At 43.4% G+C, this 22,446-nt stretch overlaps 1 protein-coding gene across 3 annotated transcripts in view; it reads right to left on the bottom strand.

The window, feature by feature from the left end:
* Window positions 1-22,446, bottom strand: part of LOC121438803 (piezo-type mechanosensitive ion channel component 2) — a 349,253-nt gene that overhangs the window by 126,099 nt on the left and 200,708 nt on the right. For all 3 annotated transcript variants that reach the window (XM_041639240.1, XM_041639241.1, XM_041639243.1), the window contains exons 5-7: window positions 18,171-18,333; window positions 6,744-6,954; window positions 4,081-4,294 (exon numbers count right to left, since the gene is read on the bottom strand). In XM_041639240.1, the coding sequence (XP_041495174.1) occupies window positions 4,081-4,294; window positions 6,744-6,954; window positions 18,171-18,333 (588 nt within the window). The remainder of the gene's footprint in view (window positions 1-4,080; window positions 4,295-6,743; window positions 6,955-18,170; window positions 18,334-22,446) is intronic.

Below are 22,446 nucleotides of genomic sequence, written 5' to 3'. Positions count from 1 at the left end.
TTATTTTCATCATTATAAATATATTTATCACTGCCAAATAAAAGTCCTGAACTTTGCTTTGGAAAACTTGGTCATGCCCTCACTGTGCTCACACATGGAAGTAGCCTCTACCTCTCTCCTAACTGAATACCATATAAAACTTCCACACGAGCCCTGGTCTCTCCCACACATCCCAACCATCTCTTCTGTATTTTCTGCTGGGTAAAAGAACTGAGAATTTCCACCATAAACTGCATGAACCTAGAAGGGATCCAGCAATCTTTTGGGGCCACAACATTTAATGACAGAGTGACCTAAAGAGGAACAGAATCTCCGAGCTGTGCTACTCACAGACATGAATTTCCACACAGCACATGCATGATGACAGCATCATAGCTCTGTAGATTAACATAGTGCTGACCACAGACTACGGAAAGTTCTGGACTTTCCAGAAGGATCAAGCACTTCATAGTTCTGCAGAGGCTCTTTCTCAATCAAGAGGACCAGGGTTGCAGCTGCTCACCATGAGGCTGGCTTAGAGTAAAGCTAAGTGATGCTCACCATAGCATTGTTTATGACAGCAACAATGAGGAACAACACTCCTGGTCAAAACTCGAGGATGGATCAAGACACAACAGCTGTGCAGCCAAGCATGTTGCAGCCTACAAAGAGTCTATTTTAGGAGAATGCTGCTCAACCAGGAAAATAACAAGCAATAAGTATGGTATGCTATAAAACATATGGACAGGATTTAAAGTTTTTAAAATCTACCTTTATATGCATATGAAGAATAGTGAACGATACAGGCTAAAAGCATCAGCAGAATTTATTTTGGAGAGTTAAAATTCCATTTCGAAAAGTATGTAATTTACTATTTATTTCATTTTTTTCAAATAATCACCAACAAAGTTGTGTATTAAACGATGACAAAGACTTCAATTATTTTTTTTCTGAAAATAAAGGTTATTACTACCAGACTGCCCACTTGAAGACTGAAAAGAAGATAAAAACTGCTTTCTGATTTCAGGATCAACTTATCTGGAAGAGTATAGAAGTACAAGTCCTGGTGGTTATAAAAAACCAGTGACAATGCCCATGCAAAATGATATCTATCTGTCTGTCTGTCTGTATGTCTATCTATCATGTATCTATCTATCTATCTATCTATCTATCTATCTATCTATCATCTATTTATCTATCTATCATTGTTAGTCTCTAGTTAGATTTCTTCAATTAGATCTTATAATTTTAGGGTTAACAGCAACATATTGGAATGATTTTTAGGGGAAAACTAATGACTTAAATTTCAATATCGAAAAGATACAATGTAATGTCTCATGATTCTCAATTTGGGAATAAACACGACTTCAAGGGAGTTTACTGTTGCCAAGCTTTGTCCTTCTCTTATGCTGATGAGCAATATAACTTGCTGCTGGTTGCTGTAAGGGCTGGGAATAACAGACCAATCTACAAAATATCTATAATAAAGAGTAATTTTAATTCTGTGGCAGTTTAAACAAGTAATAATGGAACCCTGTGACACTACTGTCATATTTGCCACAGGACAGCAAGGGCCAAGTCTAGTCTACCACCCATTCTACTTCATGCACAGTTTAATATGGTTTATAAATTGTAAACTGTCAGAGAATCTCAAAAGAAAAATAATATATTTAGTGAAACATTACAATAATACAAAATTGAAATGTCAATGTCCTGATAGAACAATTTGCTAGGACATGGTCCTATTGGTTCTTTAAGTCTAGTCTTGGCTGCTTCAGCAGAGGCCAACTTCTCCATATAACTATGGCAGAATTTATGACCTGTAAGACACAAAGTGACTCTTTACAGACAGCAAAGCTGCTGGGGACATAGATGTGCTCTCATGATGGCTGTAAGTCATCTTTTTCCCACCATCAGCCTCCAGGTGGCAGAAAATAATCTAAGCTAGGAGGGAGGAAGGCTGCTGGCCCATGGAGGATGTTTACATTTCCAATTAAGTCATTCCCTAAAAAGCCAGCCCTTTCAACAGTACAGAGTCATTTTATACATGTTCAATAAACCAAAAAATTAAATGCCCCAAAGAAACTGAAGGATTCATTGAGCTCACGGCTAATGTCTGTACTAAAGTTTAGCATTTATTCACCTCCACCCAAAATAAATATGCACTATGCACCATTAAAGAAACTCCTAAGTTTTAATGTGTCTATATTGCATGATTCTCTTATTAAACTGGATTACAGTTCTTAGGTTTATAGATTAATACCATCCGTTGATCCCACTGGGTTTGTCATTATTGGAATGCATGTATGCATGCTCATATGTGTGCCTTTGTGTGCATGCTTCTGTGTGTGTGTGTGTGTGTGTGTGTACATATGTGCATGCATATGTATGTTGCCAACTCTATTTTAGCTGAACATAAATGGTATTAGGACTAATAAAATGTGTTAGTTCTATAGGGACACGAACTCAAACTAGATGCTCTTTATACATAAATCAATGCATCTATACACTTCTTCATAATTACGACCATGGAGCAACCACACTGGGTTGCAGACCTCTGCCGCTGAGATTGACGTATCATCCAAGACAAGTTCCTCATTTCTCAATGAGAGAATAACACCCAAGGGTGTAGCAGAGAGAGGAATTTTGGTTCTTCCCACTCTTGCTCTCGGACATCTTTTTGTGTTCCCTTTCCTTTCTGTAACTTGGACTTGTGAACTTTAGATAGACAAAGAACATATGAACAGATGACAGATAACTCCATACTGAGCATGCAAATAATGCTGTCTACTCCTTGTGTCTTTTTCTATAATCTGTTATTCTTGTTGCTAAGCCATCAAAGCAAAAAAAAATTGTGTTTAAATTTCATCACAATACTTCATCCTTAAGTGTAGCTCCTAGAATAATGACAGCCTCATACTCACAAATAATGAAATCAGCAATAAATGTAAGAAATTAACCACATTTCTTTAATATCCAGAAGCCATAATGTCCCTCACTTAGCCCCAATATCTTTGAGGGACCTACGGTTGGCTCACCATAGAGATGGCCTGCACAAGTGTCTGGGTGTTCAGTTTTCTTTTAAAGCAACCTTGTCCTTGCCACATTCTATATATGATCATTTTAAACAAAATTAAACTGATTTTTGGAGAGAGAATATAGAGAACTATATTTTTGGGATTCCTGGCTGTTTTCATCTCGGGCAATCTGAATTATTTCTGAGCTTTATGTAGCTTCTAGTTTGGAGGTCGGGTCTAATCACTGGACACCATGACATTGTGCCCTCAAACACTGCATGGCACCAAGATGTAAAATAGCAAGGTCTCCTGGTGTTGGGAATACCAACACTAGTCCACTGATGAAGGTGTCGAGCACTCTGTACATTGCTTCCCTTTGCAGCTGGAGACGGTGGTGAGGCAACAGGGCAGATGTCTTCACCCCTACAACACTTAAGGAAAGACTTCAGACTGTGGCCGGAATCAAACACTTCATTTGGAATGAGAAGGAGTAACTTTCAACTCCATTCATTCCTTTGCTTTTCGACAGCTGCCACTGTCCTGCAAGGAGTTTCCCCTTTGAACTGTTAGTGGCCTAGAATTTTCCCCCAAAGTTCTAAGTTCTTGAATTCCCATTTTCAAAGCCAGGCGTCGGCATAATAACCATGTTCAATTCAGGCAAATAGTTATCTATTTCATGTTCTCTAAAATCCTGGATTCCAGTATTTTTAATTTTAGGTGTTTCTACAGGCAATTTGCTATTGTTTCTGACGCTCAGCTTGCCATGATATGTTTGGCCCGTGAGAGCTCGGTCTAGCTAGATGCTGTAAAATGTTTTTGTGTCCTCGGCTGAGACCCCGTATCTCTCCTGTCTGCTCCAGACAGCAGCCGCTCCTGCCCCAATGCCAGCAGCACCTTCATCCCAGCATACCCTTCCTTTCCTGCTAGACTGTGTTCTCAATAAAACTACAGGACTAGACTGCTTCCCAGCTGTGCCAAATCTTTGCTTAATGTACCAGCTGGCAGATTAACAAGGTATTACGGAGGCCGCAAGGGATGGCAAAGGGCTGTGGCCTCGTTCTGACATAGTGATGGTTTCTCCTACCTTGCGTAGTAGTCATTGGGTGGGACCGCTTCTTGGAAGAACTGAAACTGGTACAGATAGAGCCCAATCAGGTGTCCAGCAGTGAAGATCGCCAACAGGACACAAAGGCAGCCAAACAGCAACGGGTCAAAAGTTCTACACCAGGACCACCAGGTGCACAGACCCAGAAACACAAAGAAGTACACGGCTGAGGTCAAGGACGGCAGCATCATGCCTGCAGAGATAAAAAAACGCAACCATGACACGGGGAAAAGGGCAGGACGTTTGCTTGCCAATCGGTGAGTGCACTGGCTGGAAATGATGTGAATTCCCTTCGTGTACTTTCGCTATTGATCAAGATTTAAACACCATTAACCAGAATCTGTCGACATCATCAGATCCTAAGCACTCTACCATTTGTGGGAAGAAGCCACACGTTGAGGGAGCAACACTATGAGCTCAGTTCAGACCAGTGATGAGGAAGCCCTGGCTGAGATCTGAGCTAAGAAACACCTATGTTTCTGACCAGTACAACTGCATACGCACTTTGGTGTTTTCCTTCTCTAACTTGTCCTCCAAGTTACAGGAATGTATGTACACTCACTCCAGCTCTTCTCTAGAGCAGTGTGCTTTTTACCAATTTTTTTTATTAATTAAAATTTTATTTCACAATTTCACACTTGTGCACAATACATACTGGACCTCTCTCACCTCAACCCTCTCCCCGCTCCCCACTGCTCTCCTCTAACTACACATTTCTGTCTCACATTCACGTCTACTACTTTTTAAAGATTTATTTTAATGTGTGTGTTCATGTGTGTTTGTGCGCGCGCGTGTGGCATATCCTCACATGCCTATAGGTGTCTATTTCAGTTTTGTGTGTCAGTGTCCTCATTCGCATACCTGTAGATGTCTATCATAGTTTGTGTGTGTGTGTGTGCACTTGTGCAGGTGTGTGAGGTTTTTTTGTGGATATGTGCATGTGTGTGTCTGCTTACTCACACACCTGCAGGTGTCTATTTTAGTTGTTGTGTGCATGCACGTGCATGTGTGTATGTCCTCACTCACACACCTATAGGTGTCAATAGAAATCAGAAGAATTTAATAGGTGGAACTGGAATTATAGGTGGTTGTGAGCCGCCTCCAATTGATGTGGATGTTAGGGTCCTAATGTGAGTCCTCTGGAAGAGCAGCAAAGGCTTTTAACCACTAAACCATTTGTCCAGCCCCTTGATTTTGCTTTATGGTCCACTGAGTTTTAATCAGGGCTGTCTGCATGACCATGGTATTGGACTTTTTTCCAGCTGAGATTTATGAAAAAAAACCATTATATATTGTTGATACTGTAGTCTCATTACAATTTGTTCTATTTGATGAGGTAACTCATTTTTATAAGGTTTAAAGCAACTTTGTCAGGGACTTTGAACAGACTTCTCAAATAAAATACTGGGTTTTATTTGCACAAAAATTCTACTTCCTTCTTGTTTTTTCCCCTACTAAGGGGGAGTTATTTCACCTTTGTAACTTTAGTCTGAACGAGTCCACTTTAAGAAGTTCCCAGATTGCTTTTGGTAGGATTGCCATTTTTACTGTTGATTCTACCTATCCAAGAGATCTACAGGGAAGCACTGGGCTTCTTCCAGACACCAGTCCAAAAAAAAGGAGGAGCAATAATATGAGCAAAGGGGTCAAGATCGTGATGATGAAACCCACAGAAACAGCTGACTTGAGCTAGTGAGAGTTCACTGACTCTGGACTAATAGAGGAGGAACCCGCATAGGACCATTGAATGTGGGGGACAGTTGTGAGGCTTAGACAGTCTGTGGAGCCACTGGCAGTGGGACCAGAATTCATCCCTAGTGCTTGAACTGGCATCAAGGAGCACATTCTCTTTGGAGGGATACCTTGCTCAGCCTAGATATAGTGGGGAGGGCCTTGGTCTTGCCTTGAAGTAAAGTGTCAGACTTTGTGACTCCCCATGGGAGGAGTGGATGAAGGGGTGGGGAGAAGGGTGGGGTAGGAAGAGGGGAGGGAGTAGGAATGGGGATAGCTAAGTAACATGAGAAAAGATTGCATTAAAAAAATCTTAATAAAAAAAGGAAAAAAATAAAAGAAATGTCAGGAAAAATAGTTCCCAGTGTGGTAGGCAGTGGGAGGGGAGGAGGGGAAAGTTGAGGTAGCACTGGATGACATTATTATGGAAGAATGTGGCCAACATTTAGAGGAAGTTACTGTCTGTGGAGGAAGATTGCAATCTAACTTGGGAAGAAAAACTGTATATCCTGGAGAGTTAAATTAAGATTTCAAATACTCCACAATATAAAGATACGGTTGGCCCTGTACACTCAAATAACTAATTGCCAACAGATCAGAGTTCAAAGTTTCTGGGAAGAGAAATAGCTCTTATTTTAATCTAAACATATAAAATGAACTCACTTAGAAACGGAAAAGATGATTTGACAGAGATTAGCAGTTTTTTTTTTTTTTTTTTTTTTTTTTTTTTTTCTGAAAGCCTCAAGACTAGAAATGGGCTGGAGCAATGAAGCTAAGTTGGTTTCCCAAGTGACTGGTTTTACAAGGGTCTGGAATCCATTGTTTTCGTCTTTCCCTTTAATCCTGTCTTTCACTGTGCACATCCCAGGCTGTGACTATCTCAGGGTGAAGCCACTGTGGGACACACTTACCCGAGGAGCCCAGCAGGATGGTCACCACGACCTTGCCTGCGGTGGTTATCATGTTGCCGATGAACTCCTTCAGCTTGGAGGCGACGGAGGCGAGCCTTCGGAACATTTTTAGTTTTGTGCTTTCTTCCAGCTCACCCTCCATGCCTTCTTCTCCATCCAAGTCCTCCTCATAGATCAGTGCCTCCTCTGAATCCATCTTTTCTGCTCCAGCCTAAAGAAATGGAAAAACAGAGAATGTAGCGGTTCATCCTTCTGGGGACCCATGGTTCCTAGTCTGTGGGTCGATCACTGGGGTCGGCTTCACCAATCAGTAAAATGACCAGGCCCAAGGTCTCTTGATGGCAAGTCTAAGTCACTCCAGTTCCCCTGAAGGAGTACACAGACAATATCCCCTGTCTTGGGGTCCCAGTGACAATCTAGACTTCTTACGTACACTCTGCCCCATGCTCCCTACCTGCAACCATTCTTTGACAAGTAGAAGAAAGCTACCAGGACAATTAACAACCTTAGCTATGATCTATCTGGATGTTTTCCCCCCAGTTCTAGTCTTCTCTGTTGCTAGCTAGTTTTACAGAACCACAGAAGCAAACTAGGGCAGAGGTGGGGATGGGTGATGATCAAAGCTCTGGCGTCTCTCTTCCTTCTCAAGTTCATCTTTGTTGGTCATCACAGGATTTCCTGACCAGGACAGGGGTCTTGAGTTGCTTGCCTAACAGTGCTGTGGCTTCCTGTCGGGTCTTTTAAGAGGCGTCTGTGCTGACTAGATCTTACAGAATTCAGTGCCTTGGTTTTATCTCATTAGGGATGGAAGGAGAAGCAGACAGCAGAAAAAATACAAATTTCTAGGAACTATTTTTAACTAAGACTATAAAGGGGGTTTTGGGTGTTTTTAAAGACTAAATAAGGATTTTTTTTTTCTAATTAGAAACATTCTTTAAAGGGGTTGGGATTTTTTTTTTTTTTTTAAAGGAATCATGCATAGAAGCTATTCCCAAAGACAAAAAGGGTCTGGTCAAGACAAGGGATGCTGCATTTGTCCCCAGGTTGAAAGTCTGCATATATTTGCCCTGGATGATTAGAACATCTGACTAGGGGCCACAGAGACTCTCAGCCTGGGCTACACATCTGGGAAGACCAGTGAAATCTGGATTCTCTACTCATGCCACAGGCTCTTTCTTGAGCTGCTCGGCTCAGATACTCACAGCACTCATCTGAGGCTGTGGTTTTTAGTGGTCTAAATTCACTGAGAAAGGACTGAAGGGCTGCTGTCAAGGGAAGGACATTCTGAGAGGCCTGGGGGATGCAAAGACATCTTTATAGCAATGAGCAGACAGAGCATAAGGGACTTGGGTTATCTGTTTAGCAAAAAAAAAAAAAAAAATCTGGAAGGTACTCCTCCACCTAACCTGATCCAATAATTCATGCATACTCACACCCATGAACACTGCATACACAAGCATACACCTCCCAAACAACCATTTGTGTGCCTATGCACACAAATGCACTTTATGCTCAGGTACATGCCCATGCACAGCCATGTATATATCCATACAGATATACACACATGCCCATGCACAGCCATGTATATATCCATATAGATATACACACATGCCCACGACATACATATGCACTTAAACATATTACACACACTAACACATCCCCACACACAAACATACACACCAATCTCCCTAACAGGATTTAGCCCTTGGCTGACTAAAGTCCATACACATAAACTAGGTTCTTTGCAGTTCATCATGGCATCCCCATGGGTTCACAGTCAGATTCATAACATCTGAAAAAACTGAGGCTGTGTTGAATGTGCAGTCATTTCTCTGCCGTTATCCATTGATGGAGCCCTGGCATTTGGTGGGGAAGATGTGCTCAGGCCCTGAGCACACTTTAGGCAGCTTTTATACAAAGGACTTGAGCAAGTGCAAATTTGGGGATCTCCAAGGCTCCTGGATCAGACCTCTCTTGGGGGCTAATAGACGAGTGTATTTACGTTTTTCCTGGGGTGGAAAGAGGAGCTTACACTTATTCATTAACAAGCTTCATCCATACAAGACCCGGTGTGCCTGAGAGATCTAGTGGGAGACTCAGTAATACACACAGAAGCTAGGAAACCAACGAGTAAGCTAAACATTCCATAATAAGGCTCTTCAGAGAGGTCAAGTGGGATGCAGCTGTGACTGAAGGGCGTGGCTATGGTAGATTTTAAGGTCACGGAGACCCTCTCTGAAGAGATGACATTTAGACTAAGATCTAAATGTCACAGAGTCACCAGCCATGTGAAAGTCCCGGGAAAGAGCATCCTGGGCAGAGGGAAGAACCATTCCAAGGCTCTATGCAGGGGAGGAGAGAGCGACAGAAAACAAGTGTCCCCAAGCCAGGGGCTATTTCCTCCTCTTCACATTCTCAGCAGATGACTTTGCATCCTAGATGGATGGTCTGCAAACCTCATGGGATACCCCAGACCTCTCTGCAGCCTGCCCACGTGTGACACACCCATTTTTTCTCCTCCTGTACCAGCAATGGTGACCCATCTGCTCGGCCAGCGGTTCTCTTTGGGACCTCACATCCCAATGCACTCCGTGGCTTTCAGTTCACCATCAACAAACTAATCCGTCCTCTGTCTAGTTTTAAATGATGCATCCCTCTCCCCTGGTGAAGCTCTTGGTAAGATTCAGCCGAACTCCATTCCGCTTCTTCATACATAATTCCTCTTTAATTGGCTCTAAGTGAAATTTGTCATCTCGTGCATCTCTCTAAATAAGGAATATGGCACAGTATCTTTTACAGAGTAATTCCAGTGGTTGCCTGGGAATACATGATTGGAACTTAGGAAGTATGAGAGATAAAGTTGACTTTGAGTTTGTCTTGTTGCATGAGTGGCTGCCCATGGTCCAGGCACAGAACCCATTGGTAAACGTGAGGGGGGTTGTGGCGTGGGGAGAGGGAGAGGCAGCCCTGTTTGTTTATTTTAATGAAGGGAGGGACAGTTAGGAAGAAAGCAAGTTTTCTTCAGGTCACCTTCCCTCACTTTCAAGTTCAGCGCCAAGATGCTAAGTCGGCAGCTAGCACAAGTTGAAAGTGAATGTGGGAACCGGGAAGGTCAATCTGGGGTCACTGGCACCTGGCTGAAGGATTCCCTAGGAACAATTCAGAGATAGGTCATCTTTCGGACGCTGCCCACCTAGGCCTAGGTTTGCCTAGGAGCACAGCATGCAGGGAACAGCTGGGGAACCAGAATCCACAGGTTCTCTTTATCTCTTTTCCTCGTGGCTATACAATCTCCAGGCCATGGGGCCTCTTTCCTACCGCAGCAGGTCTGGATTTCAAGCTAGTCTTTCTTCTTACTCCTTGCTCTGCAAGAAGAACCTATCATGTCCAGATACAAGAGAATTCCACCTCTGCTGATCACAGGAAAGCAGTTTCCCTCTGGACACCAGGGGAGCAGTTCCCTCACTACCACCACCACCTCAACGGCTCTTCCCCGTGGAAGGCAGTGTATGGCAAAAATATTGCCACACTTGGAGAAGTAAAATCATGGTAGGGAACTCCTGAGTAACAGAAAAAAATACATCAAAACTTGCGTGATAGATGACTCACTATTTTATTAGAGAATCGTTAAAGATGTTGATTAAATTAGAGCATTCTCGGCTCACAAGCTTTGGTTAGGTCATACAAATGCCTTCTCTTGGCCTCTCAGAGACAGGAAGGGGTACCAGGGCTTTAAGGGCATGCCATCGCGCTTCGTGGCTCTGCATGCTCTAAGTGATTTTACACCGGCTTCTCTGAGACCCTCAGTAGTAAGTGTGTCTCAAACCTGCCCAGCGAAGAGCAGGTGGGTCTGTGTCTGTGAGCCCCATCATCCCATTCCTGCAGCCAGGGTCAGATCTGCCGCCACTAGTCACCTTAGGTGGCACATTGACAGGCCCTTGCCCCATCGAAAATTCCTCTGCCGAATTTGGCAGGAATAGAGAATTATATTTACTAACAAGCAGCCTTGCTTGCTGGAGAAATCTGGCACATTACAGTAAAATGGCATTTCATTTGTATTATATAGATAAAGCTTGCCTGATGATCAGAAAAGTAAAACAGCCACACTGACCAGCCTTACAGACCAGGCAGCAATGACACACACCTTTAATCCCAGTAGCCAAACTAGTTTGCCATAGAAACCAGGTGGAAGTGGTGCACGCCCTTAATTCCAGAACTAGAGAGGATTATAAAATGGGAGGAGACAGTTCTCAGTCCCAGTCTCATTTTGAAGTTCCCTGGAGGCAGGATCACCATTTTTGGACTGAGGTCAAGGTAAGAGCCAGTGTCTGGCTGCTTAGCTTTACTCGTCTTCAGATTGAACCCCAATATCTGTCTCTGAGTTTTTATTAATCATGCTTCATTACAGGAACATGACTTGAACTCCATCTTGAAGCAAATGAGGAGCAGCTGGAAACAAAGATTTAACCCTTGTGATTCCTAAGCCACCTCAGAATCCAAACATCAGGCAGGCGAACCTTTCACAGTATAAAATGTCCAGTAAAATCGCTTGTGAAATTATTTCTTTTGTCGGACATAAACTTATTTAGCTTCTAAGTCCTTCACTCTGTTTCTTTAAAAGATGTTGATTTTGACAGGAAGTCCTTGTCCCCTGTGACCACAGGGATGGACTTCTAGGACATTGTGCTCAAAGGAGCATGTCGGTCTAGAAAGACCAATGTGACATGATATCACTTGCATATGGATTCTAAAAGCCAAACTTCAGAGGCCAGAGGCTGGCCAGATGTACAGGTGTAGGGAAGTCAGAGGGTGGAAGGTTCCTATCAGCAAGAAAGGATACATCAGAGTATCTGTAGTATTAACGGATACTTCTTTTAAACTAGCTAAAGGAGGAATTGAAGTGTCCTCAACACAAAGAAGTAGTCACAGCAATAGATGTATCAATTATATCATTTGATGATCCTACGACTTATCCATATACTGAAACACCACATTGTACCCCATAAATAACTGCAAATATTGTATGTAAATTCCAAACAAAGTATAAGAGTACTATTGAAAAGAAAAAGCTCCTGATTTTAGATGTAGATACAACATGTTAGGGTGTATCTGTGGACACTGTCTCCTCCCAGGACATTTGGTTTCTGCACCTGAGGTGGCATGTCTCACAGGCTGTCCTTTCCCATCTATTTTGACAAAGACACATAAATACTTTTGATAGGCCCTGAGCATCCATATTTCTTCCCCTCGACACTGTATCATTCCATCTAAGGGCATAAAGCCCAAGCCTATCTGGAGAACGAGCTCCAGCTCAGACTCACTGAGTTAGAATCTGGAAGTTTCTGGCAGCAATGGTCAGAGACTTCCTCATAGCAATTCTAGGCGGCCATCTTGGTTCCGTATCTTGGCTGCTTGGAGGCTGGTGGCAAGGGTGTTCTACAGTGCAAACCCTTTTAAAGATTCCATTCTCTGCGAAAATACATTGAGGAACGTGTCTCTGAGGTTCCACTGAAGCCTTAGACCTCAAACCTGAGCTTCTGCTGCAGCTGAACCCCTTTATCTTCTCTGTGGTGAAAGTGGACTTTCATAGGCATTTCCATGGATGTCTATCAAAGTCCCATGGACTAAGTCCAAAGGTCTCAGAGCCCAAGGGAACATTTTCTAAAGAGCCACCCTTGTTTATGCATGATTTACTTTTCAAAGTTAACAGTTTATCTTAATGGAATGGCTTCTTCTCACAGAGGAGTCTGCAGATGGGAGGGGAAAGTGCTCTGGCTCATCACAGAGGACAGGTAACCTCTGCTGGGATGGCAAAGAGAGGCCAGGGCAGAGTGGCTGTTGTGCCGTCACGTACGCATGTGAGGCTAACGTGGCAACACTGTGCACGTAAAGCTGTTTATTCTGCTGCTGGCTTTGCTTTGGGAACACTATTTTCCCACTGAGTAAGAGCAGCGCAAGTCTTGTATCTTATCTGTAAAGTGAGTGCAGATGTTGCCTGTGACCCCTCCAAAGAGCTACAGTACAACCGAGGTGCAGGACAGGGGCAGGTCAGGTAGCAGAAGATCAGTAGGAGCCCACAGATATTTCTGCTCCTGAGACTCGGTACCTCTGGGAACATTTCTGACACAGGGAGAGAAACTGCCAAGTTTAACCTGGAAATGGCCTTTAGGTTAAGAGCACTGCCTGCTCTTCCAAGGGTCCTGAGTTCAATTCCCAGCAACCACATGGTGGCTCACAACCATCTGTGATGAGGTCTGGTGCCCTCTTCTGGCCTGCAGGCATACAAGCAGACAGAATACTGTATAAATAATAAATAAATAAATATTTAAGAAAAAAGAATTACCTAACCTCATTTGAAAGAGGAATGAACATGGAGATGGACTAAATCAGATTGGCCATTTAAAAGATTTTTTTTTCTTTAAGAAATCACTTACTAGAGCACCATAGAACCAAACCAGGCTTTAGGTGTGTGGGCAGGCATCCTTCCACATACACTGTGAGAAACATTTGGTGTATCTTTGGTGTCAGGCATTGTTACTGACTGCCTTGCCTGTTCCCTCTCCTGGGGATCTGCTAAGCATGGCTCTAAATGCAAAGCCTAGGGCACTGACAGATGATGTCAGAAGGAAGCAGCACTTTGAAGATACATGAGTCCTTCATGGAACCCATACAACAACGTGTGGTCTAAAGTGAAAACCAAGTAGGCATCTTCATCTTTTGGTCTCAGTTATGAATGTGTCACAAGGTCAAGCAGGGCTAGGTCTGCTTTGGAGCCAACAGATTTCCTATATTCCCCTTCAGTGTGTGCATGCGTGCACGCCCGCACGCGTGTGCACACACACACACACACCCCTCCCCATCCTCAGTGCCTCCATCCATCCATCCACCCATCTATTCATTCCATATTCTACCAAGCACCCTGTTACCATGTGCAGTGTTCTGTGTGGGATGGAATACAAAAGAGAACCTGTTATGTGATACTTAGTTGTGCACGTGTGTGTCGGGGGAACCAGATAAATAAAGCTTTATAAAATTGGAATGTAAGATCCTGAGGGTAAGAAGAGGAAAGAGGATTCACTGGCTGAGACATCTATGGACGTTGATTAGAAAGAGAACCAGTTCTTGAGAAACAAAACAGAAAACAAAGCTTGTTAGATAATGTTCATACAGCGTGCAGGCACACAGTAAAGGGGATGCTAGGTAAACATGACTTTGGGACAAGCACCTTCATCTTCATCCCCAGCAGAGCAATTATTCAAGACAGACTGTCTGCATCTAGGTCCAGCCTACCATAAACCAAAGCCCTAAGTACAGAAAGACCCAAGTCTGCACAACCAGTTCTGGCCCAAGGCTCACCCTGGGTGCTTGGCTCCTGCTACCTTGCACTCGGGGCCACTCTGTCCAAGCTTCTGTGTGAGCATTGCCATGCTCTGAGGCTCAGAGGACTGGGAGTTTCCCAAATTCCTGTCTGCGACCTTCAGGAGCTGTATGAACCCCTAGAAACGGCAGCGTTGTGTGTCTGGGACAGCTTAGACAGGACATTTCTCTTACTACAAGTCACCGGGTGCGGGGTTTGCAGGTGCTTGGGCAGCTGCCCAACTTCTTGCCACCCTGAATAGTACCATGTGGCAAATGTCTGCTAGAAAAACCCAGGGCCTAGGAAATTTAAAGCCAGTGACGTTGGATTAAATCTCGGGTAAGAAATGAGCGAACGCCAAGCGTCGATTAGAAGGTGCCGGGAGAATGATTGATTTCTCCTGCTCGTTGTTTCCTGCTCTGGAAAAGGAGAAGCATGAACCAGACTGCACCGCGTTCTGGTGAAGGCACAGCTCAGGTGAACAGTCTGTCTGCCAGAATGCTAGTGTCAAGGTAGCCCGAGGAATGAAGGGTGCTAGAATGCCAAGGGCAAAATTTGAGCTTAGGGATGGATTTACAAAACACATTAGCAGCAGCTAAGAGATAGAGCCTCAATTTTCAGCTTTTACTAGGATATAATTTATTCTTTCCTTCCTTCTTTTTTTCCTTCCTTCTTTCCTTCCTGCCTTTTTACTTTTTTTTTTTTTGATTTTTTTCGAGACAGGGTTTCTCCGTAGCTTTTTGGTTCCTGTCCTGGAACTAGCTCTTGTCGACCAGGCTGGCCTCGAACTCACAGAGATCCGCCTGCCTCTGCCTCCCGAGTGCTGGGATTAAAGGCGTGCGCCACCACCGCCCGGCTTTACCTTTCTTTTTGAGACAAGGTATCACGTAGCTGAGGGAACCTTGAACCCCTCCTGCTCCTCCTAAGTGCTGGGATTACAGGTGTGCACCGCCACACATGCCTGGCTGGAATAGTCATTTATACTTTATGCATTTTATTTATTGAATATGCCTCTTGACACAGGCCAAATTATGATTGTATTTTCTGTTGGAAAAAGCTTCTGTCAGAGCGTTATTTGAAAAAATTAATTGCTTAAAAGTAAGATCCCAAACCTCATAAAATATGGAGAAACAGTTCCAAGTATAGTAATACGCAGGTGGGTGCATTTTAGTGATGCCATGTGCCGACTCCTTGCCGAGATAAGCTTGTCTAGACAGTTCGCTTTGCATGACAAAACTCCTATTTATTTTTAAGAGTCCAGAGTGAGAATCTTTCTCCTAGGGATGATTAAAATCCTGAAAAAATTCTGAATAAAAGTAAACACACAGACAAGACCTCAGACACCCTGCCCCCTCCTCCCTCACACACCGGGAGCCTTTAAAGACCTCTAACACAATGCTTCTACATAGCCAATGTCAGCCTCATCAGTGGATCAAGGAAGACCTAACTGCTGGAAACAGGGCTGCATTTGAAAAGGAATTCTCCCTGGCAACATGGTGCCATATCTCCACAGGGGAAAATAAGGAAGAAACATAGTCAGGACTAAACATCTTAGTACAAAAGCCAAGATTTGGAAGTAGCAGAAAGTATACAGAGTCCTTCAGAAGTGAAATAAATTCTTCTGCTTCCTTTTGCTATGAGTTCCAATTCCTCTCAAACTGACTCCAGACTGTCAAGTCAGAAGTATTTCCCTGATGGTGACTCCTCCAGGATTCACTCAACGCCCCTCCCCTGGCCTACCCACTTGCTTGGAATGTGTTCAGAGAAGGAACACTAAAATCTGAATTAGCCCCAAACGAATTCAACTGAAAGAGAAAAGAGCCCCTGATAACTGATATTTGTAGTGCTTTCAAAGCTCAGAATCAGAGCTCTTTGTGATATCAGCCTGGTTATCTTGTGTTATCTTTAAAACAAAAGGGATTAACCATATAGATGCCTTGTATGCCTGTTCAAATCAATTTCAAACAAGACAGAGTTTTCACAGGCCTGAGTATGGAAGTGGGGTGAAACCAGACCTTATAATTAATATGTGTGTTTATGCTATTCTCTCTTATCAGAGCTACCCTACCCTTAACTACACCCAAGGCCTGCACTGATGGTTGCAAGTGTTCCTCATTCTACAGAAACAGCGTCTGTTCATGACTTTTAATCACATCTGTGTTGAGTTATTAGTGGCACAGAGGGTTGATTTAGTGTCTTGAATATTGAGTTTCTGTAATTCTCAAATCAGAGAATCACTAAGAAAAGGAAGCCATAACTTATTAAGCACCCCCAAATAAGCATACACCCTGCTATGTGCTACTGATTCGATACTTCATATTATAGTTGCAATAAATGCACCATGCATTAGTAATATCTTTTGGTGCTGCTGATTGAGCCCAGGGCCTCAGACATGTCAAGCACATGCTCATCTACTGAGCTGTACCCCCTGTCTGCTAATCCCACTTTACAGAATAAGAAAGACAATAACCTGTCTCCAGTATTATTCAGCCACGGTGTGCTATCCGCCATGTCTTGTCTCAAAGACCAGCTTTCAGTAAACACCCTTTAGGCCCCATGTACAAAACATAACGTTGTCTTTACAGGTATCAATAAGGAAAATCCTAAATGTGCACCATTTCAGTTAATGTGCTTGACTGCCCCAAACTAGGATGCTTTGGGATTTAATCAAAACAGTTTCCAAACATTCTAGAATAACAGAGCAGTACAAAAACACCCTCTATCAGCATTCCCTCTTAAAACCACACCATCAGCAGGAAGAAAAATATTTCCACGTCATTTCTGGTTTTGGGTTTGTGGACCTGAATAAGAGATTTGTTCAGCAGCCACTCTTCTGTGATTACTTTCTATACTTCATATCTTTTCTCGCCCTAAAATATCAGAGTAGATTTCCTATCTTTAATTCATAAGATTTTTGAGCAGTAATATAAATTCTAATTTTCATAGTGTAGAACTCTATCTCCTCCATATTATTTTGTTTCGATTAAGCACTTGCGGCAATTTTCTGGTTATTTGTGAAGTAAATAAACACTTAACCAAAACCAGAGGTGTTTCCTTTGATGCACACATGGTGAACGTTCCTAATGCTTGCGACTCCTGATGCATGCATGGTGAATGTTCCTAATACATGCGATTCCTGACACATGCATGGTGAATTCTCCCATGCAAAACTCATGCCTAAATCATCTGGTAGCTACTATGTCAAGTGTCCAAACCAAGTACTTCTGAGTAGCTTTTTTCTTTGAGAGCTTTATATCTTTGTATCTAAAAATATCAACTACTTCTTAAACTGGTACCACTGACCACACAATGCGCTGTCTTTAGAACATGGCTGTGCTCTGGTGCGGGTCTGGGAGGGAGTGTGGTGGGGTATGTGACATGTACCCACCTGAAACACAGCTTCCAACATGTTCCTCATCTGTCAGGTGCTCTTGAAACTTCTTCACACATTATAGATTTTAAAGCATCCCCTTACTTTCCTAAGTAACACTCTCTCTCCTGTGGAGCACTGTGAAATTGCCTGACTCAACTATTTGGAGCTAACACAGACAGCAGGAGAATAAAGGGCACAGTCACATAGCCACACCTCAGGATGGCACTGCACAGGCTGGACAGTTTAGGGGGAGGGGAAACTAGGACCATTTTTCTTCCAATGTTACTGTGTACTGCTTCTCAGAATATTCGGCAGTCGTGAGCTATGGAGCAAGTGGGTTGTGATGCTGGGGTAACATTTAGGTGTGATCACCTGATACAACACTAGAGCACAGGGTGGCCAGATGGTCACCTGAGGCGACAGAAGCACAAGCAGGCTGTTTGTAACTCCACTGTGAGGCCCTTGTGAAAGACGGCATTCACATGCCCATCACCTGTGTCCTCATCACCAAGGTGTGGGTGTGAATGTCTGCCCAGCAGTGCCACCCGGGCTCTGCACAACGACAGTGCCAACTTGTGCCTCATGTGCATAAGCCCCACAATGCTCTGCATACAGACTCTGGGACTCTGGACTCCACACAGTCTCAGAGGGAAGGCCCTGGGGATTGAAGAAGAAAGATGCAGATAGTCACACTTACCAATTCTTCGTTTTCACAATCAGAGTTAAATTGGGCTACTTCTTCCATGTCTGGTTTCTTCACAATGTTTCTGCAGACCAGCCAGATGGTCAGGCTTGCAATGAACATCCCGACGTCAGGCACAAACACCCTGATGCCATTGCCAGCATCAGCTCCCTTCAAGCTACAGAGGGAAGAAGATGGGAGGAAGTTATCTCACATATGTATGGTTAAACATCTTATTGCTTACTTCAGTCTCTTAGTGATTTAAAATCAGAGATGCCTATTTCTGCCTAATGGTTACCAGAAAGTTCTTCACTGACTCCCAAATCTATGGAGATGCAAGCAGATCCCAAACCTTCCTGAGGGTTTTAGAGCCACAAAGAACAGAGGAGCTTTGGTAGTGCAATCAACCCAAATGGACCACTCCAGGCATGCAAATAAATCACACTGATGTTACATGTGTGCACAATGATGCATTTGTTAGTCATCTGGATGAAGCCATTTAAAATCAGTATGTAGTAACTGGTAGAAGACCGTGTAACAGAAATATAGGTCAAAGCCAGTGAGAAACTGAAAGAAATAAAAACACTCCAAGAATCTTCTAATCCAAAATCTTGTAATTATTTTTGTGCTTAACTGAGTTTTGTTTTCCACATTGCTCCAAGAAAGGTTGATCTAGTGTGTTTATTTTATTTTATTTTATTTTTTTGCAATCATTGAGAAATGATGTTCAGCTGAGAAGGAGATTTGGGGTCAAGCCCAAGCCTGATAAGAGGCACCTGCTTTACAAATTCCCACAATCCCCCACTCTCTTTCTGTGCCAAAAACATTACACATTCCTTATCAGAGTTCATTGAAATGAGATACTAGGTCATGACTTCAGAAAAATAAAGATGGGTACATATGTATCAAATAATGTGGATTTGGTTTTGTGAAATATAAAACTCCTTTTCACAAAAGTCTTGTATTTTGAGACAGCAACATTAACTGGTATTTAGTACTCTTCATGCATACGTGGCCTGTGTGATCATAACGGAGATTCTGAAACAGATAGGCTGTAGGTGTGAGGAGAAGGGGCATCAGTTGGAAGAGGAGGAAGGATCTGTCTGGAGGGCCATCCAGATGCTACGCCCAGTGGAGCAAGTGGGACGTTCGGTGGGGTCACTGGGAGTGGAAGTTTCAAAGGCAGATTAGGTCTTTGAAGACGTTTGCCAGAGGGGGCAAAACGTGAAGCAAAAGGTAGGCAGATGGATTTGCACATTGCATAATGGTATATGTGATTCAAGCAGTCATCCCTTGATTGGCACAGGAGACTGCCCCATGTTCCATTGGATGCTGTGGGTATCCAAATCCTTGAGGCTTCAGTCTCCTATATAAAACCATGTGGCATTTGCATCTAACATACACATGCTTACATAAATCAGTGAGATTAATGTACATTTGTCAAGAAAATGTTAGCCTAAATCATGCATTTTCCAGGGTACACGCCAGGGACCCATTTCACATATGAAAATCTCTATTTAGTTCATCATCTTAAATAGCAAAAAGTATTTCCTTTCCAGTCATTTAGGATCACAGTGATCTCATTTCTTCATAGAGAATGATGCCTCTGAAAAACAGTAGGGCAGATTAAATTATGGCATGTTCAGAAAATGTCCTAAAAAACCATCAGTGAATGCAAATGTATGCGAGGCCAAGGTCTACGTCTAGGAGTCTGGATATGCCTCACAATAAGAAAGTGTTTAGACATCCATGACAAACAGGCTAGACTGAGTGACAAGGGAGTCTTCTAGGACCTTAAGCCTGTTGAGCCTGTGGTGAATAGAGAAGATTATCTTCAGGCTGTGTATGGTGGTTCCCGCCTTCAATCCAAAAACTCCAGAGGCAGAGACAGAGGGATCTCTGTGAATTCGTGGCCAGGCTGATCTATATCATGATATGTAGGGCTGTTAGAAGTACGCATTGAGACCCTCATCTGATTGTTTTTGAAGGCATGTCTTTAACGTGCTATGTTATTTCGACTGCTGAAAATTTTCTGTATAGACCACATCTGGATGACATTAAGTCGGTTACTTTGACTTGGAAGGTGAATGGCCAACTTATAGCCTACTGCCCATGATGGCATTTGGTCTGACCGACTTTCTAATCAGATTCCACTCACCAGTCTGCACCCAGAGAGAGGCAAGATGGATAGTGCTCATAAGCTTTTCTTTCCCTACCTCATAGAATTGACTTTTTAAGGTCTTCCCAACTATAAAATGTCCTTTTGACTACGAAAACTCAAGACAAAGAAGAAAAAAAGTGTAGGCGGGAGCGGGACAGAATAAAGAAAGGTGGCATTTCAGCATCCACATAAGGGCACCCTACAGAGATGGTCAGGGGTCACCAGGGCAAGGCTGTGGCTCCCTGTAGAGGACTTACTGAACACTGTGCCATGCCCTGGGTTCTATTCCCCAACACAGAAAGAAACCTGCAGAAATCAATTCTGTTCCACACAGCTCTTCTCAGGGGAGCCAATCCTCTGGTGCAGAGTTAGCAGAAAGGTCAACTACAAGCGAATTGTGGTAACACAATTAAAACACCACATGGCCATCCATTAAACAAATGAGAGCTATCAAAATGCTTTCATGGAGTTTTCTGGTGGTTTCTGAAGCTCACACACTATGAACTGCTAGTCTACCGTTGTTTACCTTAAACAGGAATCTGTATGAAATGTACCACCACTGACTAGGCTTTCGGTGACATTAAAAGCAATGAAATGAATGCAGATATAATTACAAAAACTTACAAACCTGATTCCTGCTCTTACACACACACACACGCATTCTGATTTTTAATTTAATATTCATCTCCCCACAGATAGCTAAGTCACATGTAGCAGAATATCGCGTTTGAGGTGAATGGAGAAGTTCTTAAACTGGATTTACAGCTCCTTTCAGTATTCAAGTCAAGGGCTCCTATAGCTAATGATTCACTTTTAAAAAGTAAGGATTGCTTTGTTTCTGTGAACCTGAAACTAAGTCCTTTTCTCCTATTGAGAAAACAGTCAAGCTCGGGGCTCTAATTATCACAGGGGATCGTTTGTGCTCCACCCCGTCCCCCAGTCAGTTCCTGGGTTTGTATACTATAAAGCTACAAAGCTGCTTAAGCATTTCAATCCTCCTAGCTTGGTGTCACAGTTCCACTGGAAAGACACGCTATTCTCATATCAGTGTACGGATGGGTTATCACGTGTCATGTAGGAAGAGTGTTCAAAGGAGCCTGCTCCTTTGCCTGCATCAAGAGAGTCACAGCAGTGGGGCAGCAGATGCAACGCTCAGGACACTGCTACATGCTAGTAGTCTTTGTGTGTGCTGCTCTCCTGGAGGGTGCTGCGGCTACCCGACACCAGCGCTTGCCTTCTCAATGACCCCTGAGAACATGGTCCTAGACCACTGCTGGCTTCACATGAGCCCTGTGGGAGCAGCAAGCACAGCATGTGGACTGGCAAATGCTGCAAAGCAAGGACGTTTCCATGTGGGAGCAGCGGCTGCACATTTATCAGTGCACTACTGCTGCTGGCAAACTCAAAGAGAGGAAAGAAAAAAGACAGAGTCTAGAAGCAGTAAGAGTGTCACTCACCCCCTTTGCCCGGCGCCTCAATTGGTAAGATCCTGAACCATCCCCTGGGCCCAGCACCATCAGCCCAGAGTCCTCTCTAGCCCCCTAGGCCCTATCCCAGCACTCCCTCATACCTGTATCTTTCATCTGACCTTGCAGCCTCTCTGAACTGTCTCCTCCCTGGAGGCTCTTTGACATCTTTGGTCAGTGGCTTACATGGTCTAACTGGTGAAGATGCTGGGGCCATTGGAGGGAGACTCATAAGGGCAATGCTGATGGTAACCAGAAGTATCAGGTTTAGGGTTGGAGAGATGGTGCAGCATTAAGAGTACTAGCTGCTCTTGCCAAGGATGTGGGTTGATTCCGAAAAGGTGGCTCATAACCTCCTGCAACTCCAGTTCCAGGGGATCTGCTTCATTTTTTTCTAGTCTCTGTGCATACCAGGTGTGCACAGGTGCACAGATGTACACGCGGGCCAAACATCCATACACAGAAAACAAAATACTGAAAGAGAAATGAAAAATGAGAGATCTCAATTGCTCAACCACACTAGGAATGAACACATTGCCGTCACAGATACTCCGCTTTTCATGGACTAGTGCACTGACTATCTTTGGAAAGATCAAATTAATTTTGTTGAGATACACAGTGGGGGACAGTAGCTGAGGAAGACATTTATTCTCCTCAGAAACGC

The sequence above is a fragment of the Microtus oregoni genome, unplaced genomic scaffold (assembly GCF_018167655.1).
Source record: "Microtus oregoni isolate MIOR12 unplaced genomic scaffold, Mior012 000057F_ref0000458, whole genome shotgun sequence".
Lineage (NCBI taxonomy): Eukaryota > Metazoa > Chordata > Mammalia > Rodentia > Cricetidae > Microtus > Microtus oregoni.
The sequence above is the reverse complement of the archived record's forward strand: the minus strand, read 5'-3'. Positions and strand labels throughout refer to the sequence as shown.